The 22,551-nt window shown below is 49.0% G+C and overlaps 1 protein-coding gene across 1 annotated transcript; it reads right to left on the bottom strand.

Annotated features, from left to right (window-relative positions):
• Window positions 1-1,118: 1,118 nt before the first annotated feature.
• CDR2L (cerebellar degeneration related protein 2 like) lies at window positions 1,119-20,946 on the bottom strand. The gene is made up of 5 exons (XM_059864368.1): window positions 20,470-20,946; window positions 7,947-8,059; window positions 6,428-6,576; window positions 5,360-5,524; window positions 1,119-3,877 (listed from the first exon to the last, which is right to left on the bottom strand). Exons 1-5 carry the CDS (start codon window positions 20,546-20,548, stop codon window positions 2,992-2,994), a joined length of 1,392 nt encoding a protein of 463 aa, XP_059720351.1. The 5' UTR covers window positions 20,549-20,946; the 3' UTR covers window positions 1,119-2,991.
• Between the last annotated feature and the right edge of the window lie 1,605 nt (window positions 20,947-22,551).

Raw genomic sequence — 22,551 nt, forward strand, 5'->3', positions numbered from 1 at the left:
CAAATTCAGCATGGAACCAGGCAGTTGACAAGCTGTGCCCTTATTGATCTTAATGCTGTGAGCTGAATAATGTCACTGATTTTGCCAAATTCTGAAATTAAGAATCATTTCCTGTGACATCATACTTTTCCTCATCCATTTTAATTGCATGCAGCAATTTTCCTTTCTGTCATGAACCATGGGGGTGTGCTGTTAAGCAGCTGCTGCTCTCTGTTACACCACTTCTCTGGCAGAGTGGTTGCTCAGCACTCTCTTGTTTCCTCTTAGTGGAGTTGTGTAGCTTTCCTTGGTGTTCCAAAGCAATTGGAAAAGTTTAGATCAAAGTTGGCACAAAAGGCCAGAAGATGCTTATTTTCGCCTCCTCTGATCACAGAAAGCCTCACTTGAGGCAGGAATCAAGTGATTCTGACTCACACACTCAATCAGGACATGTATATATGGCTACTAATATTTTTGGAGGCAGAAGAAAATTGCCCTCAGCACTTTGCTGAACATGCTGCTGATACATGGCAGCTGTGCCTTTGTCAAGCCAAGTACTAATATCATGTTACTTACATCAGTCAGTTTTGGATTTGTGGTTTGCAAAAAAGGTCAAAAGAAAAACAGGATTTGAATTGGGAGCTTAGAAATTGTGTGGTTTTACAGAGACTTCCGAGCTGACAAAAGAGAGGTTTGATTGCATGGCAGTGTTGGCAGTCCAAATGCACAAAAATGTGTGTTACATAAATAATGCAGCAGAATAGTTCAGCATATTCTCTTTCTGCAAGGGTGCCTGAAGCACTTTCTCGACCCAAATTGTACTTGAAAATCAAAGAATTAACTCTTGTGCTGTTTTTAAAAGTAAAAAGAACTGTAAGAGCTGTAATAAAATCAGTGTTTCTCTGTATTTGAGAGGAGAATAGACCATTAAAAAATATATTTAATGTGTTGCACACTTAACTGTGATGCTGATCCCCATGGGATTGTTTAAAACAGAAGGTGAGGGTGATTCCCTTCCCACACCTTTGCAGCATCAACTGACTACAGGGCAAACACTGTCTGGCTTAAACCAACACTGCTACAAGTGCCGAGTCAACGGGCGGAGAGCGCTCCCAGGAAATCAACACCGCTTCTCTTGCTGTTGTTGTTCATTTTTATTTATTTTATTTTATTAGACAACTGCTTTCCATTATAAATAAATAAGGCATGAAGGTTCTCCATACTGTTACAGAGCTGGTAGCCACAGCTGTGCGTGCAGCTCCTGATGCATCTGGGGCTGTGGGGCACCTGGAAATGCAGAGTGTGGAAGAGAAGAGCAGTTGGTGGTTTAGAGGAGGAGACCTCTGGAGCAGGGGTGGTTTGCTCATCACACTCCTGCCAGCTTACCTCTGTGGTACTCAGCTTAACAAAACAGGGTGGTTTTGGGGGGGGTTTCTGTATTAATTCCATGGGGAATGAAAGAAAGGTTGCTCCTTGTAGCATCAAAGCCCTGGATGTAGGGGATTATTTCATTTGAACAGTCTACCCCTTCTAAAGCCACATTCGCATTTCTTTCTTTCAATGTTGCAAAGATTCCAGCTGTTGACCAAAGATTTTGGGATGTAAGCTGGTGAAAAGAGAATCCAGATATAGCTGATGGTTGCTCCAGGGGGGTGCAGAGTAGGTTGCTTACACTGAACTGCTGGGTTTTGTGGCTCAATGCTCAGGGTGTTGGCTAAGCTGTAATGAGATGCTGCTTCTCTGCCTAAAATGTGTCTAACTGTACAAGGTCATCATCTAGTTCATGGAAGCTGGAAATTGGTGATTCCTGAGACTGCAGTGGCCTTTTGGCTGCATGTTTGCATGTCTGTGGAAGCCAAAGTGAGGAGATTTCAGTGCTGGAAAGGGAACTGGAACATGAGAGGTGACCGTGTCTCAGCCAAGAAAGATTATTTTCAGCAGGAAGCTGAAATCTGTCCTTGTGGCTGGGGAGATGTTTGGAGCAGGAGTGAGGGGTGATGTGTGATCTGTGCTACTGCCAGGGCCAGACTCCTGACCTGGGAGATGCTGCATCCCCTGGCTTGTCTGTGAGACTCTGGGAGTCAGTTTTGAGCCCATGCAAGCTGTTTTTAAGGAATTTACTACGATGGGACAATGACTTCTTGAAGAGCACCACACAGAGAACTGGTACCCAGACCATGAGATGAAAGTGTGTTTCTGAGATTGTAATAGCACTTCTTGTCTCACTGTGGGAAAGCCCTGGGCACTGAGTTCCTACCAGGCATGGTGCTTCACCTGGGTTGAAATACCAGGGCAGACTTAGAGTGAGTAAATCCCATGTGCCTGCAAGGTCTGAAGATTGTGGACTAAAACACTGAGCAACACTGATGGAGATGGAACGATCAGTCTTATGTTTCTCTTCAAGTTTTTCCAGTTGCAATGAGCTTGCATTGTAAAGAGCTGAAAAACCTGACTGATTAGAGAATGGCTTAAATAGCAAGACCATGCTGCCCTTTGGGGAAGGCAGAGATAGAAGTCTCTTGGGTTCAAGCATAGGTTCTCAGCCATAAAACCTAACTGGAGGATTGGGCTGCTGTGCTAGTGCAGCCCCTAAAGTTCTGATGGCTTTTTGTTTTACTTTGAGGCGCTGTACTCCAGCTGTGGCAGGATGCTGGAGGACATCCAGGCTTTTGCTTGCAGATAATTGGGCTGTAGGACAAGCTGAAAAAGGGTGGAGGGGGAGACTGGTTTCTTTCATGGTGGGGTTTACATTGCTGTTGTGATGTCTGGCAGCGGCAGTAACTCATGCAGAGATCCGTCATGTGGTTTTGGGAATCCTCTAACTACAATGTACAGTTGTCCCAATGGGTTGTCCAGAGCCTAAGCTTAAAAAAGTGAGTTGAGTCCCTGTGACATCCTCTCGCTTGCAGACCTCTCAAACCTTCAAAGCAGAGGGGCCACGTGGCACTTCCTGGGGCTCAAGAGGAGACGTGGCCGTTGCAATTGCTCGTGGGAGCTGCGGAGAGCTAGGACTCATTTGCTGCTCTTGTTTTTCACCTTTGTGGCGTTGATGTCTGCTTTTGTTTTCTGGATGCGGGAGAAGATCTCCTTAAAAAGAGCCTTGTACTCAGGCTGGCTCTGCTCCAGCCGCTTGTCCACGGCCTCCACGTGTTTGCTGATGGTCTTTTCCATGGTTTTCCGCTCTTCCAGCTCATGCCCCTCTCCTCGGAAGTCCCTGAAGGAGCTGTCACGGGAGATGGGCCGGGAGGTCTGGACCCCCGTGTGGCGCACGCTGTCCTTGTGCTGCCGGCACTTGCTGAGGAGCTCCTCGTACTTCTCCAGCAGGGCGTGGTACTGCTCGTCCACCTCGCGCAGGATGGACATGCCCCGCTTGCGCACGTTGTTGGCGTGCAGGGTGTAATTGCCCTCATGCCGGCTCACAGCGTCCTTGGTCACGATGGCATTCAGGGCCGTGTCGCTGCAGCTTTTCCTCACCGGGTGGTTTGGGGAAGGGGTCATGGATGTCCCGTGGCTTTTCCCTCCCTCCTCCTCGGACAGGTCGATGTAATCTGCTTCTGGGGCGTTGTTCAGCGGCTCAAGGAGGGCTTCGGACAGGTTGTCCTCTCTGCTGAGCAGGTACTTCTTGACTTGTTTCATCTGTTGCAGCTCCAGGAGCTCTGCCTCCAGCTCCTTGATGCGCAGTTTGCAGTTCTCCATCTCGCACACCCGCTGCTCCAGGTCCGAGTACTCCTGGATAACCGAGGTGTACTCACGCTCCACTCTCTCCTTCCGCTGCTTCTCCTGGTTCACCTGGGATCTCAGCGAGTTCACCATGGCTTGGAGACGCTCGTTCTCCCTCTCCAGCGGCTTCTGGTTGAATTCTGTGGAAGAGCTGTGGACCTGGAACGCATCCTCATACCTGAAAGAGGAGAAAGATGCTTGAGAGAGTCTGACCAAGCAGTCTGACCCATGAGGGGTTTGTGTCTTATTATGTAAGTAATTCCTCTGATGTCCAAAAAGGATATGAGCTCATGGAGTGAGATGTGCCTTCTCCATGTGCCAGGAGACCACAAGGTGTGGACACAGAGACAAATCTCTGTCCCACAGAACTTGCAGTTTCATTGGACAGCGGCAATAAAAGACAGGAGGGAAATGAGATCCTAAAAGGTAAAAGACACATCTGCTTAACAGACAAGCCACCAGCATTGCAGTGAAGCAAGAATGAATGTTCAAGTGCTACCAGTCTGAGCTGAAAGTAGGTGGCTTTGAGTTTTTCCTGCTAGAGTCGATCAGCTGCTCTCTGCACCATTGAGTTCACCAACTACCCACTGCATATGGCAACAACCCCAGACCCACCCAGCCAAAACTCTGAAGCACATGTGCTGCAGTGTCTGGGAGGTGCTCTGGAGGGAGTGAGGGAAGATTTACATGGCAAGGCAAACAGAGATTTTTGATAGAGGTGCCCCTTCTTCATTGCCTGGGAAGTGATAACAAGCACTTCCCCCTTCCCTTCAGGAATTTGGGTTTTCCTCCTCAGTGAAGCGCCTATGGCATCCTGTTTGTTTAGAACAGATTGGAAAAGTGCAAGCTCCATGGATTTGCCTGGGAGGTATGGCTGTGGTGGGGGGTATTGAACAGGTTTCAAGGCACTGAAAGGCAGCCTGACCTTCAGAGAGAACTGTGGAGCTGCAAGGGGCCCAAGGTCCTGTGGTAGCAGGGAGAGTGGGATTGGGGGACTGGGGGGAAAAGAACCACAGAGACATTAAGTGGATTTTGCTGGGGGTCCCGTTATGGCCTGATTAACATCCCCATTGCTGCTGCTGTGAAAATGTCTTTGGTTCATATCCTCTGGCAGAGGATGCTTTCAGTAACAAAGTTTATTGATTGCTTATCTATTTAAAGAACACTCTTTTGTGGACAAAGCTGAGGTAGAAATGTCCTTGTGAGGTCAGTGAATTAACACAGTCTCAGGTTTTGAGGAGGATTAAGGCTGCAGTAGTGCTGAAGGTATTTGTACAGCACTTGGCAGCACATGGTATATCTGCATGTGTGACTGGTGCTCCTAGGGAGTGCTGGAGTCATGCAGCACAAAATGCACCATCTCAACTGGTTTGAGTGAGTCAGAGGTGCTGGTGTTGTGCTGGAAGGCAGCTGGAAAGGGAAAATGGGCTGTGCTGGTTTGGAAAGGGAAGTATCACAATGCTGAGATCATGAAGGCTCTGCCTTGCCAGCACCACCTTAGGCAGGTGGCTTGGTGAGAGGAACATCCCCCCTTCAGCTCCAGCCGTGGCTTTCAGGCTCTGATGCACAACCTCTCTGTCTGAGGGGCTTCTGCTCACCCACCACCTCCCCTGTTTATGGGGAGCAGTTTGGAGGGGTTGCCACAGCTGAGGCTCCATACCTGGGGCTGGAGCAGAGCTCCTTAAGGCAGGGGAAAGTGTGGATGGTTCGGCGCCGCTCCCTCTTCTCCCTCCGGATGCGGAGCTGCTCCAAGCTCCGCATTTCCTCCACCTGCTTCTGCAGCTCCTCCACCTGGTTCTGCAGCCCCTCAATTGTTTCTGTTAAGCTGCAGAGAGAGGAGGGAGCGCAGGTGAAAAATCAGATGCTACAGGTTCCTAAAAGGTGTTTTTTTCCTATAGAGAAATCCAGTCTAGGGAAGGTGCTTCCAGTTTCTAGTGTGTGCCTTGGGATCATGACAGCACTTATTTTTTGTTGGTCTTTCTCTGTGTGGTCACTCTTGAATGGATTTTAGTTATAAAATGGGATAGGGAGATTGAATGGAGTCCTTCTGTCCTCAAATCAGTCAGCTGAAAGAGTCATCTCTGGGACATAAGCACTCTCCTGAAACATCTCTACACTTAAAACAAGCATCTATTCCTTTTGTTTATCTTGTAGAGAAACACAGAGACTGGGCAGAGATTTTGTTTTGTTCTGTCTGCAGATAGTTTGTAAAACACTCTGCTCAGAAAATCCTTCTCCACACAGTTGTTTGCAAATGATGCTGCATTACAAGGACATGGCTTAGGCTGCTGTTTCTAGGGATGACCTTGATCATGGGCTTGTTTTAAGAAAGAAATATTACTGATAAACTGGTGTTTCAGCATGGACTAGCCTGTGTTTCATGTGTTGCTGGATCTGTGCCTGGTGTTTCTTCGGGGCTGTGTGCTGGGGATCTCCCTGACAGGATTATGTGCCTTTTCTCCAAGGGAAAGCATCTGAGGAGAGGCTGCTGTGCCTCTCTCCAGGTAGCTTCAGACACTCTTTTATCCAGCCCTCATCCTAGGAACGTCTGTGCTGTGGCTGACCCCTGCTAACCAGCATTCCTGCAACACACTTGTGTTCTAAACATCTGCAAAAGTGGGCTGATACAAAAGAGAATGGCTCAGATATCAATGCGAGGCTGCACTTTGGGGCAGGGGAAAGGTGAGCTGAAGGCTCTTGGATCTTGAAGATCCAGGGGAGGCCGTACCACTGGATCTTCTGTTGGGAAGTCTTGCTTTCCAGCACAAGCTTCTGGTTTGCCAACTCCAGGTCTCGCGCTGTCAGGTCCAGCTGCTCGTAGACTTTCGCGTGCTGTTCATTCATCTGCCGCAGCATCTCCAGTTGCTTGGTCAGGTACTGCAGGGAAGAGTGAAGCATGAGCACTCCACATCCAAAAAGCAAGGTTTTTCACAAGCAGAAATTCCTACAGCTTTTGCTTCCTCTGATAATGTGTTCTGTGGCTCTGCCTGGTTGAAGCCTCTTCCACAGATTAAATATTCATCCCCCCAACCACTGTAAATATTTTTGTGTCTAAAATATGATTGAACTTCCCCTGCCCTCTGTGAAGGGCACTAACCCCTATCTCTCTATTCAACTGCTTTTTATTCCCAGTGCCAAAGAAAGTTGATATCCCTGGGACTGAAAGTTGACTGAAATTGGCCAGTTGGTTACTGGATCATCTGACAGATCGATTGCAGAAGCTGCGTTTCCTTGGAAATTCAGGCTAAAACTCTGAGTCTGTGAAATATGAGACCTGTGGTTTCTGTGGATTTGCACACTCTTTTCTGTAAGTCTGCCATTGCAAAATCTTATCCTCAGAAGACTAGGAGAGGGGCATCTACTCAGGTGCTCACTCTCAGCTGGGGCCAGATTCCAGATCCTATGATGGATGTGCTTCTGATGGGCTGCTGGAGGGGGAATGACTAAATCCATCCAATAGTTCCCTCAAATATCAGCTGTCTGATCCCTGCAGCATCACGTGCTGCTCTTGTGAACTGGCAGACCTTCTCTGCCCTGTTGTCCTTTTAAATCAGGGGATGTCCAGTCTTTTTTAACTCACAGATCCCTAGAAGGTTTCCAGTGGATGAAAGCCCTCCCAGGCACAGCAGGTTTAAGCCTCTAAGATCAGTTCTGTGAGCTCTTAGAAATACTGCCCTGACCCCACAGGACGCTTGAAATGGGGGTTTAGACTGCAGCTCTTGGAGAAAGAGCTATTTTATGCCTGTAACAAAGGGGGCTGTGTTATGGGCGGTGCTGAGGGGCCAGCTGGGAACAAATGCAATTCGGAATCTCTGGGATCAAGGGAAAGCTGCAGCAGAGCAGAGAGAAGTGACTGTGAAGGCTGACGGATATGCAGGGGAAGGCCAAATGTGACCCAGATGCAGCCTGGTGCCAAAATCTGGTGCCAAAATCTGGTGTGCACATCTGGGCAGGGAGTGAGGATGTGAGAGAAAGAAAAATGCCAGTTAATAGGGGAACAAGACCCTCTCCAGGGCTGGGATGAGCTTTAATCCATCAACAAACTTTAAAACTCAAACAGACTTTAACCCATCCTGCTTCAGGCACTTACAGAAGATATTTCTACTTCCCCACAGCACATCCCTGCCTTTCTGCTGGCATCTGAGCTGCTGGCACTGGTGGAAGTGCCCCTTTCCCAACTTTGCCCTTAGGTGACAGCGGTGGCCAAGCAGCTCCTGTCCCCACCCCTGTCCCAACTGTGTCCCTACCTCAATCTCCTGCACTTGCTCCTCGTTGGTGGCATACATCTGCTGCAGGGAGTCCTCCAGCTCTTTGTTTCGCTCCAGCAGTGTCTTCCCCAGCTCTGCAGCCAAGTGTAAGTCTGAAAAGCAGAGGGACAAAGCTGCTGTAGTTCCCACAGCTCCATGGCTGGGTGTGGTGGGATCTCCCCCCACCCCAAAAAATGACCCCACACCAAGCACAACAGCACATTTTTTCATGACATTGGTTTTACTGGTACATTTTGACCTGGCTATATGGTCACAGAACATACAGGAACTGGCCTCTGGTCTTGCTTGGCTGCAGGAGCAAGGGGAGGCCAAGCTCAGAACTCTGCAGCTCCTCCATGCAATGACAATTTAGTGCTTTGCTGGCTGCAAAACCCTCCTGCACACTGTAACCAGGATCAGCCCAGGATCTGGGCTGTGGCAGGTGCTCAGCACCTCCATCCCCTATTGCTAAGAAGGGCTCAGCGCCCGTCAGAATGGAGCAAAGGGTTGGTAAAGCCCTGCAGGGCCTTGGGGATGCTCTATAAATTACATTATTATCTCTAATGAAGGGAGTGCCTTGCCTTCCCTGTCAGCCTCCATCCATCACCCTCTAATAGACTGACAGGAGTAATAAAACCCCACGTGGCCCAAGGGGGCTGGAGGCACCTCCCAGATGTGCTGCCCTGGCAGTACTGCAGTGGCTGAACGCAAGGCTCTTTCCTTGGGGCAGCTCCAGGGAAAGGACAAACTACTTTGTGTTCACTCTCTGCCACCTCTAAATGCCCTTAGGAAGCTACTGAAACAGTTGGACTTCAGGAGAAATGCAGAGAAAAGTAGATGTTGACAGTGTGGTCAATTGAAAATGCTGGTTTTGCTGCTGGGAAAAGAAAAAGCCTCCAGGCCCTGTGAATCCTGTGTTGGCCAAAACTTGAGCACACAGGTGATGCTGTTTGTGAGGCTGGGACAGCACACTTGGCTCTGAGAACAGCCCTTTGCTTTCACAGGAATTGGTTGTCTTCTTAAAACCTGACTATGAGCAGGGGGGGTTTCATTCTTATTCATGCTTCTAGAGATAACAGCTCTTAGGATGGCAGAGTGAAAATCTGACCTTCATCCTTCCAAAAGGTGAAGAAACAGGTCCTGGTGTGCATTATTGCTCTTTCTTTTTCTGGTGTGGTTATCATGCAGCTGTAGGTAATTGAGGAGTGAAAATCCTGCAGGGTGTGAGGGGACTTGGGTGTCCTGCCCTGGCATTTTCTTAGCCTATTGTAATGCTCCCCTCTAGTCTGCATTTAATGGTGTGTTCTGAAAAGGCTTTGCCAGGGCTGAGAGTAGCTATCATTTTCTTCAGTGGTTCATTTGGCCATGCAGTTGATTGGGAAAGAGGGATGTTTGGTCACTAAGATAAGAAGAAGGGGAACCAGGACTCCTGGGATGTATTCTGAGCCTGAGGAGGCCCTGACCTCTCATACATCACAAAATGAGGCTCACACTGACTTTGGACATGAGTGCTTGCCAGGGGGTGAGCTACAGTGCTGTCAGTGCTTGGGATGGGGCTTTCCTGATGGATGATGCTGTGCTGTGAGATGTGCTGATACTTTACCAGTTTGTGTGTTGCCTGTATTTCTTTCTGCTGGCTCCCCAGATGTGCTGCTGCCAGCAGCTGCTCAGTATGTCCTCGAATCTCCCCTCTCCATGGGAATAGGCTCTCCAGCTGTGCCCTGCATTGCAGGGTGTTATTATTAAAAGGACTGAGACCTTTTTAATTATAATCCTCTTCATTGCACAGTGACCCAGTCTGAGGGGTGCAGTCGCAGCTCTCCCTGCAATCAAGTTATTGGCACGTTTCCCCATGGACAGACTTCCTCCACCTATTTGGTTTTTTCCAAGCACCAAATTTCCGTAGTTTATGAAGTGCCCTTGGGAGACCCGAGTGTTTGCTACACCAGCTGGGGCTGGGGGAACAGCCAGATGCCAGCAGAGATGAAGGATAATTTGTGTCTTTAAGCTGCTTGGGGCTGTGTTTATTGTCAGCCCCACCTTGCCAGAGCCAGTGTTGTTCCTGGAGAGTGGCACCTTGGAAATCACATCCCTGGCAGCAAGCAAGGCCCCGATGTGGAGGTGTGGAGTGAGGGGGCTCCGTGCTGTGCTCCAGGTAATGAGTCAAGTGTGTCTCCATCCCTGTGGATTATACCAGTGCTCTCCCACCATATGGCATTCAATTTAATCAGCTGGGATTGAGTTAAGTGGATTAGGCAGTGCAAGATCCTGCATTGTAATTTAAAGGGCTCTGTCAGCAATAATTTAATGGGGGAAATGGGCAGCATTTGGGGATGAGTGGGAAAGAGGAAGAATGGGGCTTGGCTCTGAGGAGGAAATTGAGTCTTCATTTCCATTTTGAGCATAAGGGCCTGGGAGACTCCAGGCTTGAAGGACATGGGGGAATTGGTTCTTTTAGTGTCTTTTAATTGCCTCAGCCATTGTCACACACACTCCCTCACTCTCTGCCTGGGAGCCAAAGCATCCTTGGTAATCCTGTCTCATCCACCCCCTTGTGCCTGAGTCCTCTTCCCCACCTGTTGGTCCTCCCAGCCTATGGGGCTGAGGGGAGGGGGGAATGCTGTGGAAGTGCTTTAATGTCGTCTTTAGACCAGATCCCTCTTGATCTTTGTACTAATTGTGGCTCTGCATGGGCTGAGGGAGCACACAGCTCCTCTCCACAGAGACCTTGGAAACCTGAGGCTGAATGTGAAATTTCACCAAGCTGTTTGAGGGAGAAAAAGAACTGTTTAGGATTTGAGGAATCCTTTCTACATAGTACTATGGTTTTCCCACAATTTTTTGTATTCTTCTTTGCTTCTCCACTGTCAGATCAGCCAGCCAATGCTGAAGGACTTGCCCTAATTTAGCAGATATGCTGATGCCTCCCTTCCCCCTCACCTCTGAATGCAGGAGGAGAAATAAAGTGCTGTGTGTCTGCTCGATGTGCTTGATCCCTCCACATCCTGCCTGTGCTGAAGGCACCACTGTGAAATGGCCAATGGTTCAACTTCAAAAATGGGGTCCTGATGCTGCCAAATCCTATCAGGAGAGAACTATGGATGCAAACTGTCCCAGACAGCACCAGCCTGGCACCCTCTGGCTCCCTGTACTGCAAGCACTGACGTGACCCTTCTAATTAACACCAGCCAACGAGACATGCCGTGTCCCCAAACAAAGGGCTGTGCCTGTGGAGCAGGGGAGGGAGGGATGGGGGCTGCATTTCTTTGAAAGCTTCCATGGGAAATGCCTCTGAGCAAGGAGGGTGGGGATGGGAAGAGAGACCATATGGTGGGAAGGGAACAGGAGCTGAATCCAAGCAGAGGAGCAGGGCTGGGCAGAACATCAAGGAGGCACCGTCCTGGAGCTGCAGAGATCAGCAGTAGCAGCCCAGCAATAACTCTGCTACCTCTGTGCCACTGAGGAGACTTGAAAAAAACTATCCTGATCCAAAAGCTGTAGCAAGTCACCTTTGATGGAAGGAGGCTGAGAGACAAACCGCAGGCTATTCCCTTGTAGCAGCATCCTGTGGCAGTGCTGGCACAGGTGGATGTTCCCTGCATGGGACTGTGGCAGCACTGGATGCTTCCCCAGCCTTGCAGCAAGGCTGTTTCTGCCTTCCCAGTGCTGGACTGCATCTCTTGGAGCAGAGCACTCTGCCACAGCCCTCAGGAGGGGTTTCTTCCCTCCAGCATCTCCTGGTTGTGACTTTGGGAAAGTATAAGCCCGAGGCTGGGTAGGTTTTGGCTGCTCTTGGCTCAATGATGATCTGGTAGCTGTTCAGATGCTCTTCATAAATGCAGCTTTCTGGAGGAAGCTACCATCTGGTGCAGCTGCTTTGGACTTTTCCCCTGTCATCTCTCTTGCAGTGAGGGATTCTCATGTTTAGGCTGTGAGAGAACACACTGGGAATGCTGCACTTGGCTCCTCACCTTTAATAAGCCAGCCCTGTCCCTGTCCTGCAAAGCCAGCAGCTTGCAGGGGACACAGAAGTCCTTTGCTGTGTGGCGCACATGAGCAAGGGTTTATGGATTTTTCAGGTCCTTTTCAGCTGAGCATGTATAAAGGAATTACTTGTGGCCCCTTCCTAAATGTGGGGCTGTAGAAAGGGCTGCTCCTGTCCTGTGCTGCACGTGGTGAATGCATCTGCTGAAGCAGGGAGGAGGGTGGGGAGGTCTCTGGAGGAAGCTCAGGGTGCTTGTGAGTTGATGGATGGGGTACATTGGGAGTTAAGAACTGATGTTTAATGCTGTTGATGTTTAATTTAACGGCATTTGCTGTCTGCTCCATTACACATGGGTACTTAAAGTCAGGGGTGGGTGCAATTATTCCTTTCAAAGTATAAATGAATGATGCTATGCTGGTTTACCCTGGGATAGGGTATACTTGCTACTCATTTATTTTCCTTCATAGTTGTGAGGCATTGTGCTGTCTGGGTATATTGCAATGAAGATCAGCTTTTTATATCACTTACTGCTGCTCCATGGCAGGTGATGGAAGCAATCTCTGTACTTGGTCTGTATAAGGCATTGCAATGGAACTTGCTGGGGTGCAGGGAAGAAAATGCCATCTGGCAGCACCTCAAACATAACTCGAAAAAGCCTTTCCAATGTGCCCATTCTACAAAGATAGTGTTTCCTAAGGCCAGCCAGAGCTTCCAAAGAGTCACCAGTGTTACTGCTGAGACATGGATTCCCCATTGCTTTTACACTGGTGTACCTCAGACATTGCTGCTCAGTTCAGCTCTTCACTTGGTGTTTTGTATATTTTTGAGGAGGATCTGCTATTTTGGTGCAGTGGGGTTTTCCACAAAGGCAGGGCTTGCTTTGTAAAACAGCCCCAACGAAGCAGATGGGGAAAAGCCTCTGTTAGGGCTGGGTGAAAGCAAACAGGTTGCCCAAGCCCCTAGCAGCAGAGCCACCTCTTCCTCTTCCTTCTCCTCCTTTCAAACTGTGCCTCTTGCTGGGCTGAGCTGATGTTGATCACACGGGCATTTTTGTTACCCTAATGAGATTTGCTGGATTTCCTGCTTCTTTTGGTTTTTTTCCTTTTTCTTTCTCTTGTGTAATCTGTTATGTGCTCCTGTGCTGCCTTTGGCTGTCCCTGGGGGGTGGGCTCAGGTGGTGGCAGAGGGGTGTTTGGCAGGGGGTCAAGGCAAGCCCAGTGCACTGAGAGTAGCTCTTTCCATGGTATCTTGAGCCCCCCTGGGCAAAAGTGGCATCCAAGGAGTGGAAATCCCTGACAAGGGGCTCAGGTACACACTGTCTGTACTGTGCTCTGCTGTGCTGCAGAGAAGTCCTCCAGCTCTCTCAGCCCCCCCTGCTTCTTTCCTTGCCTTCTATATTTTTCAGTTCTATTCAATATTTTCTCTATCAGCTCTCCTTTATTCTTCTCAGATGCTCACCAGACTTTTTAGATTTAATTTATGCCTTTTCTTTCTTCCTTCCCTCTTATCATCCTGCACTCCAAATTCTCCCCTGTATATTAATACTTGAGACCCAATATGGTCACCTCTACTTGAGCTGTGTCTCTACAAACGCACACAGAGCAGTCCCATCCCTGTGCCCACAACAACTGCTGTGTCTTTTGCCAAGTTGTTAGAGCATGAGAACACCGAGGATGTTATTAGACCATGGCTGAGGCCCCATTTGCATCTTTTCCTGCTGTTCTCTTATCTAAACAGCCTCAGTGCCTGTGTTTGCCTTATAGGCTAAAATGGCTTGAAAGAGCTTGGTGACTGGTGGCTCCGAGGCTCTGATAGTGCACCTGGATCAGAATGTCCTAAATAAATATATACAAGTGGGGCTATTGAAGAGGAGTGAAGAAAGAGAAGAGAGAAAGGGAGCCAGCGCTTTCCTGTGTGCGCTCCTCCCCCGGGCAGCAAATCTCCAGCTAATTAATTATGTTGGGCTCAGAAAACCGTGAATAAAGGCTTCCTGTCTTTTAAAGCTAAAGACACAGGCATGTGGATGGCTGCCATGTGACAGAACTCCTCTCCCCTGTGTTTTTTGGGGGCAGGAGGTTGTAAGTAACCCAGGACGGACAAGGAGGATGAGCACCAGGGTGCTCAGCACAGTGCTGTGCATGTGCAGAGCCCCGAGCAAAGGCACCCTGCAAAGGACAGGTCACTGTGCTTACATGGCAGGGGATGGTGCCCACAGCACTGGGCTACCACAACCATGTCAGTTCTCCTGCCCTGCCCTTCTCCTGCCCTGCCCTTCTCCTGCCCTGCTCCTGAACATATTCCCCTACTCTGAGCCATTCCCAGCCAACTCAGATGCCCTTGCTCCCCTCTTGCTAGGGGGAAGTAGGTGGAACCACTGATTCTGAGTGATTTGGACACTCAGGGCACTCAGGGAGCAACCATTCTAGCACAACTGTCACTTTGCTGCTGCAGCAGCCCCCAAGACCCCTGCCAGCACTGCCACTGCTGGTTACTTCTGTCTGCTACCTCTTATGTCCAGAGGCATATAGGTACAGAGACCTTTCTTCCATGTGTTACAGCTAAATGCAGAAACAGCCTGACCCTCTGCAGCAACGCAAAAAACCTGCCCACCTTTTCTCCATCAGCCCTTTTGCTTGACTTAGAAAAAAAGTGTATCATCTTGCAGGGTGCTGCTCCATTTCTGCTCCCTTCCCATCTGCTGCTGAGGAGTTTAGGAAGCCCTGTTCCTCCAGGTGCTCAGCTCACAGCCCAGCTGTCTTGTGCCTGGCTATTGGCACAGGCTGGAGATGCTGCCCATGTGGGAAGAGATCCTGACCTCTGATCAGATGAGTGATCAGTGCTGTTTGTGCAGCTGCACAGCAAGAGCGCAGGGCTGTAACCTGCTAGTCTGAGTTTGCAGGGAAAGGGGGTGATGAAATACTTGATGTACTCTCAAAATGATGTCATGTCCACTGCTAGTCCTGAGCAGGATGCAGAGCAATACTTCTTTTGGGGGCCCAACACCAAAAACAGTGTCCCTGCCACAGTTCTGCTTCAAAGACTGATGCTTGTGGGTTGTGCTGTGCTGCTCCTTGCTCTGCCTCCTCCTGCATTCACCAGTGCTTGGCCAGCACCTCCTAGTTCAGGTGCCTTCCCAGGACTCAACACTTCCTTGTGGACCAAGAAAACTTGGAGGATGGCATGATCACATCCTTGCTCCAACTGCTGGTGCTGCAGCTGCATATTTGGAAGAGGCTAAGAAGCATGGACCTGGGTATTACACACTTGAAGGTCTGAATCCTTCAGAGAGGAGGCAGATTAACTGAGCAGGGCCAGGGCAGCTGCAAAGACTACAGTGACTTTCCAGAAAGCTGCAGAGGAACGGTCTGTTTTAACCATTGGAACTGTCACTTTTTGGAGAGATGGTTTATAACTGTTAAATACACATGGAAAAAAACAAAAAACAAACTGTAACATAAAATCCCTTTGAAATTCCCAGCTGTGCAAAAAGCAGCAGTTCTGTAACATCTGGTCTCCTTCCTTTGGGTTATTTTTTATTGGAGATATTTTCCTAAATTCTTGGCCCACATATCACATGTGTTTTTGGGCAGATTAAGTAGAAGCTTTGGAAACCCTGAAGGTGTCTTTAATGTGAGCACACAGATCTGTTGGAGCGAGATGAGGTAGGAATTTAGCACTGTGCTGCTCTGGGAAAGCCTTTTGGGAGAGGAGACAGAGTGTGAGTGCGGGAGTGAGCAGGCAGTGTGTTATCCTCAGTGCTGGCACTGCTTTTAGCAGAAGCAGGATGCGACCCTGGTGCTGTCACTGCGCTCAGTAGTTCCTGCCTGTCACACTGAGTCAGTGCATCTGCCCTGTCACCAGCCAGCACTGGCTGGTACCAGAGTAAAGAGAGAGGATTGGAAAATGCTGGGGTGGGGGGACAGGCTCCATGTGCAGGGTGTTAATGGCCGGTACCTTGGTTCCCAGTCCCTCAGGCTCAGAGCCGCTGGGGGAAAATGTCCTTCAGGATTCAGACCATAAATCCTTTGTGCATGGCCTTGCCAAGGAGAATTGCCACTGTTAGCTGATTGTTTCAGGATGGAATATATGGAAAACTCTGATTTTTTGTTTGTTTGTTCGTGGGTTTTTTGGTTGTTATTTTGTTTTTGTGGGTTTTTCAGTTTGTTTGTTTCCCTTTTCCCTTTCCAGCAGTTCCTCTAATTCTGCTCCCTCCCATAGCTGGAACTATGTGCCTGGTCTCAGCAGATGCGGAGAGGAGGTTCTGGTCTCCCACTGAAAGTTGCTATGTGGGGCTTTCTTGTGCCCCTTTTTGGCTTTCTTGTGCCGTTTTTTCTTGCTGCCTTCAAGTAACAGGGGAATTTTCACTCTAGGAAAATACATCTATATGTATTCTTTCCCCCCCCTCCATATTTGGAGTCCCTCATCACTTCTTTAGACGAATCTGTCGTCTTATTTCCTTGTCTCCTGTGACTTTTCTAGTCCCTCTTGTCATTCCTAAGCAGCTCAGCAATTAGTCACTGAAAACTTTCCACTTCCATAAGCTACCTGCTGTACTGTACTGCCGAATAAATAAGTGGCTCAGCTACCGCAGGCAAAGCTCTGTCCTTCTGGCTTGCCTCTGGGGAGGGAGGGAGGGTGAGTAGATAACTGCTGTGCTCCTGGAGGACAGGCAAGGTGTGTGCCTTGTTCCTGGACTGCTGGGATAACTGCCTCCTGAAGGGTAGAATATGAGTTTCACCAGTTCCTCTGTGCAGTGAATGCTTTGGGCAAGCTGATAATGGATTGCAGTGCTCTGGACCACCTGGGTGGTGCAGGTATGGGTGCTAGTGGGTGCCAGCATGGATTCCCTGGGCTCACCCCAATGCCAGGATCTGTTCACTGGAGCACTGGTGACCCTGCATCTTTACACAGATGAGTTCGGAGTGGTGCAAGCTCAGCACCTTGTGTCATTTTCCTTCTTAGTGCTCAATCAATCAGATGCTTGGCAAGAGGAGGAGGAATTTAAAAAGATCCTTAAATCTGGAGACCTTTAGAGGTTACAGCTGTCATGTCCTAAGCCTGCATTGCAGATGGTTTGGCCCAAAGGTTTCTGTGGCTGCCCTGGAGGACAATTGGTCTTGCAGTGGCAATGAGGTGATGTGCTGGTTCTTGCACTCCCTCTGGTCCTGCTGCCTATCTCAGAGCAGTGAGAGGCTGTTTATTAACATGGGAGGAATCACCCCACACTTACAGAATCCTAGCATATGCTGAATTGGAAGGGACCCATCAAGATTATCAGGTCCAACTCCTGGACCCATGCAGGACACCTTAGAAACCCCCATGTGCCTTAGGCTATGGTTAGGTCCAGGAATCAGAAGGGTGGCTTTGAGAGGCCTCCTCTTGGGTTGCACTCTGCTCTGAGACTGGACTGCTGGCAGGGGGATTGGGAGGCTGGGAAGATCAGGGAATGCAGTGGCATGACTGCAAGGAGGATTTATCTTGTGAGATTGCTGCGGTGAGATGAAGGCTGGAAGTGGCTGGCAGAGCTGCTGGGTCTGTTTGGATCCAGATGCAATTGAGTTGGCACACAGCCCTCCCAAACACAAATGCTCCTGATGAACAGGAAAGGTGCCCCCACTTATCTGCAGCTCAGACTCTCTAATTTTAGCTCATTCATTCTCTTGAGGTCTGGCTGCACGGAGGCCCTGAGCACAGGATGTGATGCAACTGTAGCCACATCATCAGTTTACAATGGCTGGAAAAAGGTTCACCAGAATTTTATCCTGGTTTTAACACTTAGAAGCACAGACTCACCAGCCCATGGAAGGTGGCTGGACCAAAGCAGCACTGATATCCCTTCAAGCTTACAAAGCAATAGGCTAAGTCATGATATGAGGGAATTGCAATTGCAGCTCCATTTTTACCACTTTTCTCAAATCAGAAAGCCTTCCCAGAGAGAACATCATTGCAAAGGAAACCTCACAGGACACCACTGCTGTTACCATGTCATTGCTGAAGGTCCTGGCTGGGACTTGAGTCTCTGCTTCTGTGTGCTAAGGCATCTTGGTACAATGCCTTGAGCCACAGAGTGTTACAGTGTGCAGGAAACAGGTAAAGGCATCTGAAAGGCACTGGCTTAATCTGAACAAGGCTGGAAGGGCCTTGAGGCTGGGGACCAGATCTTACTTGCATGTGGTAGATGCACCCTGTTGCTGTGGACACTTCAGGGAAAAGAAAGAGTGATTAGGATTTATTATTTTGAAAAAAAAATAGTTACTTTGGCGAGGTGAAGCTCATGGACGATGACAAAGAAAGTAACAGGTGCTTGGTGTGGAGCTGGAGGCATGATTTCCACTCTGGTGCTAAAATGGTTAATTAACATAATCATTACAGAGCTCCCAGTTAAGCCATCTGTTGCTTAGCAAACAGTTTTGGATATAAATGTAATAAATATTTGATGATGCTGTGAAATGATGATAAAGGCCGAGCAACCAACTGGTTCACTGAAGAACCTTCTCTGCTCTCTTAGCTTGGACTGTTTCTTGTTTCTCCCACCCCTTGCTCCTAAGGAATGGTCTTTAAGCCTCTGCTTTTGTCCTCTGCCCTCTTGGTGCTGCTGCCAGGCGTGGGTTTCTGTGCGACCCTGGGCTCTTGGCATGCCAATCCTCTTAGTAATGCCTCTAATCGTGCCACGCTGGATATCTCCTGCTGCACATCCACCCCCATTCCCAAACCAACGGCTCCACGGCTGTGCCGCCACCAAAGACCTCTGGGTGTCATGCAAAGGCAGAGCGTATGTGGACAAAGTCCAGCACTGTCCTCTGTGATGCTTTGTGCATTGTGCAAATTAATTACGGTTGTAATTACCCTGTAGGACCTTTCCATTTGGCTGATTCCAGTTAAAGCCTTTCCACATCTCTCCTTGAGTTTGTGCAAGCCTGTGCAGCCCCTATTTATATACAGGAGGCTGCAAACCCACAGCTGGGCTTTGTTTTGGTTGTGTGTTTTCCTCCAGTTCTGTATGTGCTCAAAAGTGGAGCCTGTACCCAGCCTCAATCCATCATCTGGAGACAGTCATTTTGTTTTTAGGCTGCTGGGACAGAGCTGGGAACGTGGCCTGCAGTGGGAAGGTGCTCTTATTGTTGTGAGCCAGTTGTACAGTGCCAGTGCTGACTCATGAACCTGACACCAGGGACAATGTTAGGCTAAATCAATTGGTCCTACGTTGTTCAACACTCCCTGTATTCATCCCTAGTTCTGCTGTTCCTCAGCCTACATCCCACCCCTGGACTAGTGCCCAGGCCCCTTGTGAGCCATGGGAAGATGTCATCCAGAAATGTGAATTTCTGAGCATTCAAAGGCTGCACTGTTTATCCAGCTGATAGCTTCTTCTCTGTGCTCATGGCTTTGTTGGATTGTTGTGTTTCAAAGAACAGGGCCCAGTATCCCACTACTTCCTGTTAACTGAGAAATTTGGGTTAAAGCCCAGCTGTGACAACCCCTGGGGGGCTGGTTATCATACTTTGCTGGGCCCCTGTCCTGCAGCTGGTGTTGTATAAACTTCAAATCATGACATAATGTACTGGAGTGATGGTGGGCTGAGGCACTGCAGCTGGACTGCACATCCCTGCTGACAGTCAGCTGGGAAAAGCAAATATAAAACTGTACCTATAGCACAATGTGCCAGAGGGGAATTGTGTTCAGGTAGGAATGATTTTTTGCTATGCATTGCCAAATCAGTCCTGTTCATTCCTGGGCCGCTGGCCTGAAATGGGACTTCTTCCAGTTATTTATTTACTGCATGTTGACTCAAAATATTAAGATAAGAAAAATAAAATTTAAAAAAGCCCCAAATACTCACAGGCACCAACTGTCCAGTCTTAGAATAAACATTCAATTGAATTAGGTACAGCAACTTCAAAGCAAACTACAGAAGTGAACATTTATCTTCTAACAAGGCTTCTTCTGCTATTCAAAACTTGGCCTTGATTTTTTCTCTTCTCCTCCCATATTTCTCCTGATATTATGGCTGATTGGAAAAATCTCCAGAAGTAATTAGGTTACTAAGAAGCTGAAGATCCCTTTGGATTTGGGCTTGGACAGCAAAGCTTTTGAGACAGACTTTCAGCATCCTTAGCAATACATTATTTCCTTTATATTAATTTCTAACTAATGTGCCTGATAACTCTACCTTGGACTACTCTGAAATAAAAGCAGTGTCATAACTACCCCTGTTTGATTCTGCCTGCAGCAAGTTTTTTGGGGAACCAGCTACCTTGAAGATGTAACACAACAAATTATTTACTGCCCTAGTGCTTAGGACAGCTCTGGGCTCCCTGTCTCTATCCATCGGCTTTAAACTTTCCTTGGCCAGGACAGCGGTTTGGAGCAGCGGAGCCGAGATTTGCCGCTGCAGGATGAGGCGCTGGCTTTGCCAACCAAATAGCAGTCTAGAGAGAAGGTATCCCACCCTCTCATCCCCAGGGTTTGCCCGTTTTCTTGCCCGCACATCCCCTGGCCCACCATCCCTGGCAGCTTGCGGCATGCCCCCATCCTTACCCTGCTCCAGGTCCTGCTGGTCGTACCAGGGCTCCTCTTCCTCGCTCTGAAACTCCTCCATCCTGTCGGCGCTCAGCATTTAGCACCAGCGGCCCGGGGAGACGCGCAGCATCCGCCGAAGGGGGGCCCGGCGCCTCCGGACCGCGGAGAGGGAGGGATGCGGGGATACGGGCAGGGATGCGGGCGGGGATGCGGCCTCGGTGCCCCGGCCGGGCCGGGAAGGAGGAGGTGGCACGACGTGGCAGCCGGAGCCTGGCCGCTGCCCCGGCTCTGGGTGCCCGGGGGGGCAGCTTCCTCCTGCCTCCAAGGCCGGGGGGTGCTCCGGAGGAGGGGATGCAGCGGGGACGTGGCGGCCAGGGCGGGGGGGCACGGCTTGCACAGGGCTGGGGGATGCACAAAGGAAGGAAGAGGGCCCGGCGCAGCCAGGCAGATCCTCGCTCCGCAGCTCGGTGGGGACCTCTAGCATGGAAATGCTGCAAAGAAAACCGGCGAGAGGGAAGGGGGAGGCGAAGCGAGACCGGCCTCCTTCTTCTCCGCCTCCTCCTCTCCGCCCAGCCCTGCAGCGGACAGCGGGGCGGCTGCGGAGCTGCGGGGAGCGGAGCGTGGGGTGCCAGCGTAGGGCTCACCCGGGCTGCGAGGAGCGGGAGCTGTCCCGCAGTGCCCCTGCTCTGTCCATCCCAGCTTGCCGTTGGAATGCCGTGTCCCGGCCTTGCCGTGGGCTTCACGGTGACTCGGGGCTATTACGGGGACCTCTCAGCGGGGCTTTCAGTGCCTTCTCTGCCTTGCTGGGTTTGTGTGGGTTGTTCTTCAGGAAGATCATCCATCCATCCATTCAGGGAAATCGGGATTTATAGAGTTCTGAGGAGGAAATGTATCTGTTACATATAAGTAAATTCAGAAAATATATTGGATTTTGGTGCTTGCTTTCCACCTTAATGGAATAAGGTGGTGGTCATTCTCCTAGCTGGAGTTTGGTATAAGGGAATTTATTTGTGCTTGTCAGCCCTGGAATCTATCCAAGATTTCAAGATCCAAATCAACTTCTGCGACAGTAACAGTGTGTTTAGATTATGGAGGTTTTTTTGTTGTTGTTGTTGGTGGGGGTTTTTTTGTGTGTTTTTTTTTTTTTCCTTCTGCATGATGGAACTCCACAGATTTAAATTTGATCACATTACCTTGCAGTGGTGCCTACAGAAAAGGCAATATAAAGTCTCTATGCAAGAGCAGCAGACTGTGCATCCAGAAAAGATGGGATTTGTGTCAGAAAACTCTATCCAATCCAGCAGTGACAGGCAGCTGGGTGCCCGTGGATGATTAAAGCAAGGGCTAGTACTCGGCTCTTGTGTGCAGCAGCAGAGGAGGAGGATGAAGATGGGAATAAGAGAGGAATTATAGACTATTCCTCTCTCCTTTTCTCCTCATAAACCTCTCCATCACATATACACATTCTGAAAATTCAGTGGCTGCTTGGAAAGTCATCTGCTTTAATGCAGTCACAGACCAGAATCAAGGAGTCTCTTTAACTCGGCATTTATAACTCAGTAAACATGAACTCAGCACTTGTGGTGTATCTGGGAGAAAACCATCTTTAGGTCTTGGATGTTTTTCTAAGCAATTTTAATACAGAAATGGGAAAATCTTAACTTTCTCATGCCTATTGAAGAGTCATGTGGACAATGCCCTTAATGACATACTTCAACTTTTGGTCAGACCTGAAGTGGTCAGGCAGTTGGACTAGAGTTCTTCTATTATTTGTGAGAAATAATTGCTTTTGAAAAGCATTCTATTTGTAACAGAATTCTTATATCTTATAATAAATGCTTATAATTTATCTGTATATTGTAGCCATATTGAGTACTTGGGTGCAAAGACCCAGGCTGCTTGGCAGAAAAGCCAGATTACATGATTTTGTGAAAATATTTTTCCTCTAGGTTTTACCAGAATGTCTCAGATCTGATATGTCACTCAGTTGAATCAAACATCACTCCTGAACAAGTTACATGCGAAAAAAAAGGGAATTCCCACAGTCTGCCCCAGCTGGAGAGTCAGCACACTGCTTTCTTTTGCAGAACGATTGGAATT

The sequence above is a fragment of the Haemorhous mexicanus genome, chromosome 20 (genome assembly GCF_027477595.1).
Source record: "Haemorhous mexicanus isolate bHaeMex1 chromosome 20, bHaeMex1.pri, whole genome shotgun sequence".
Classification (NCBI taxonomy): Eukaryota; Metazoa; Chordata; class Aves; order Passeriformes; family Fringillidae; genus Haemorhous; species Haemorhous mexicanus.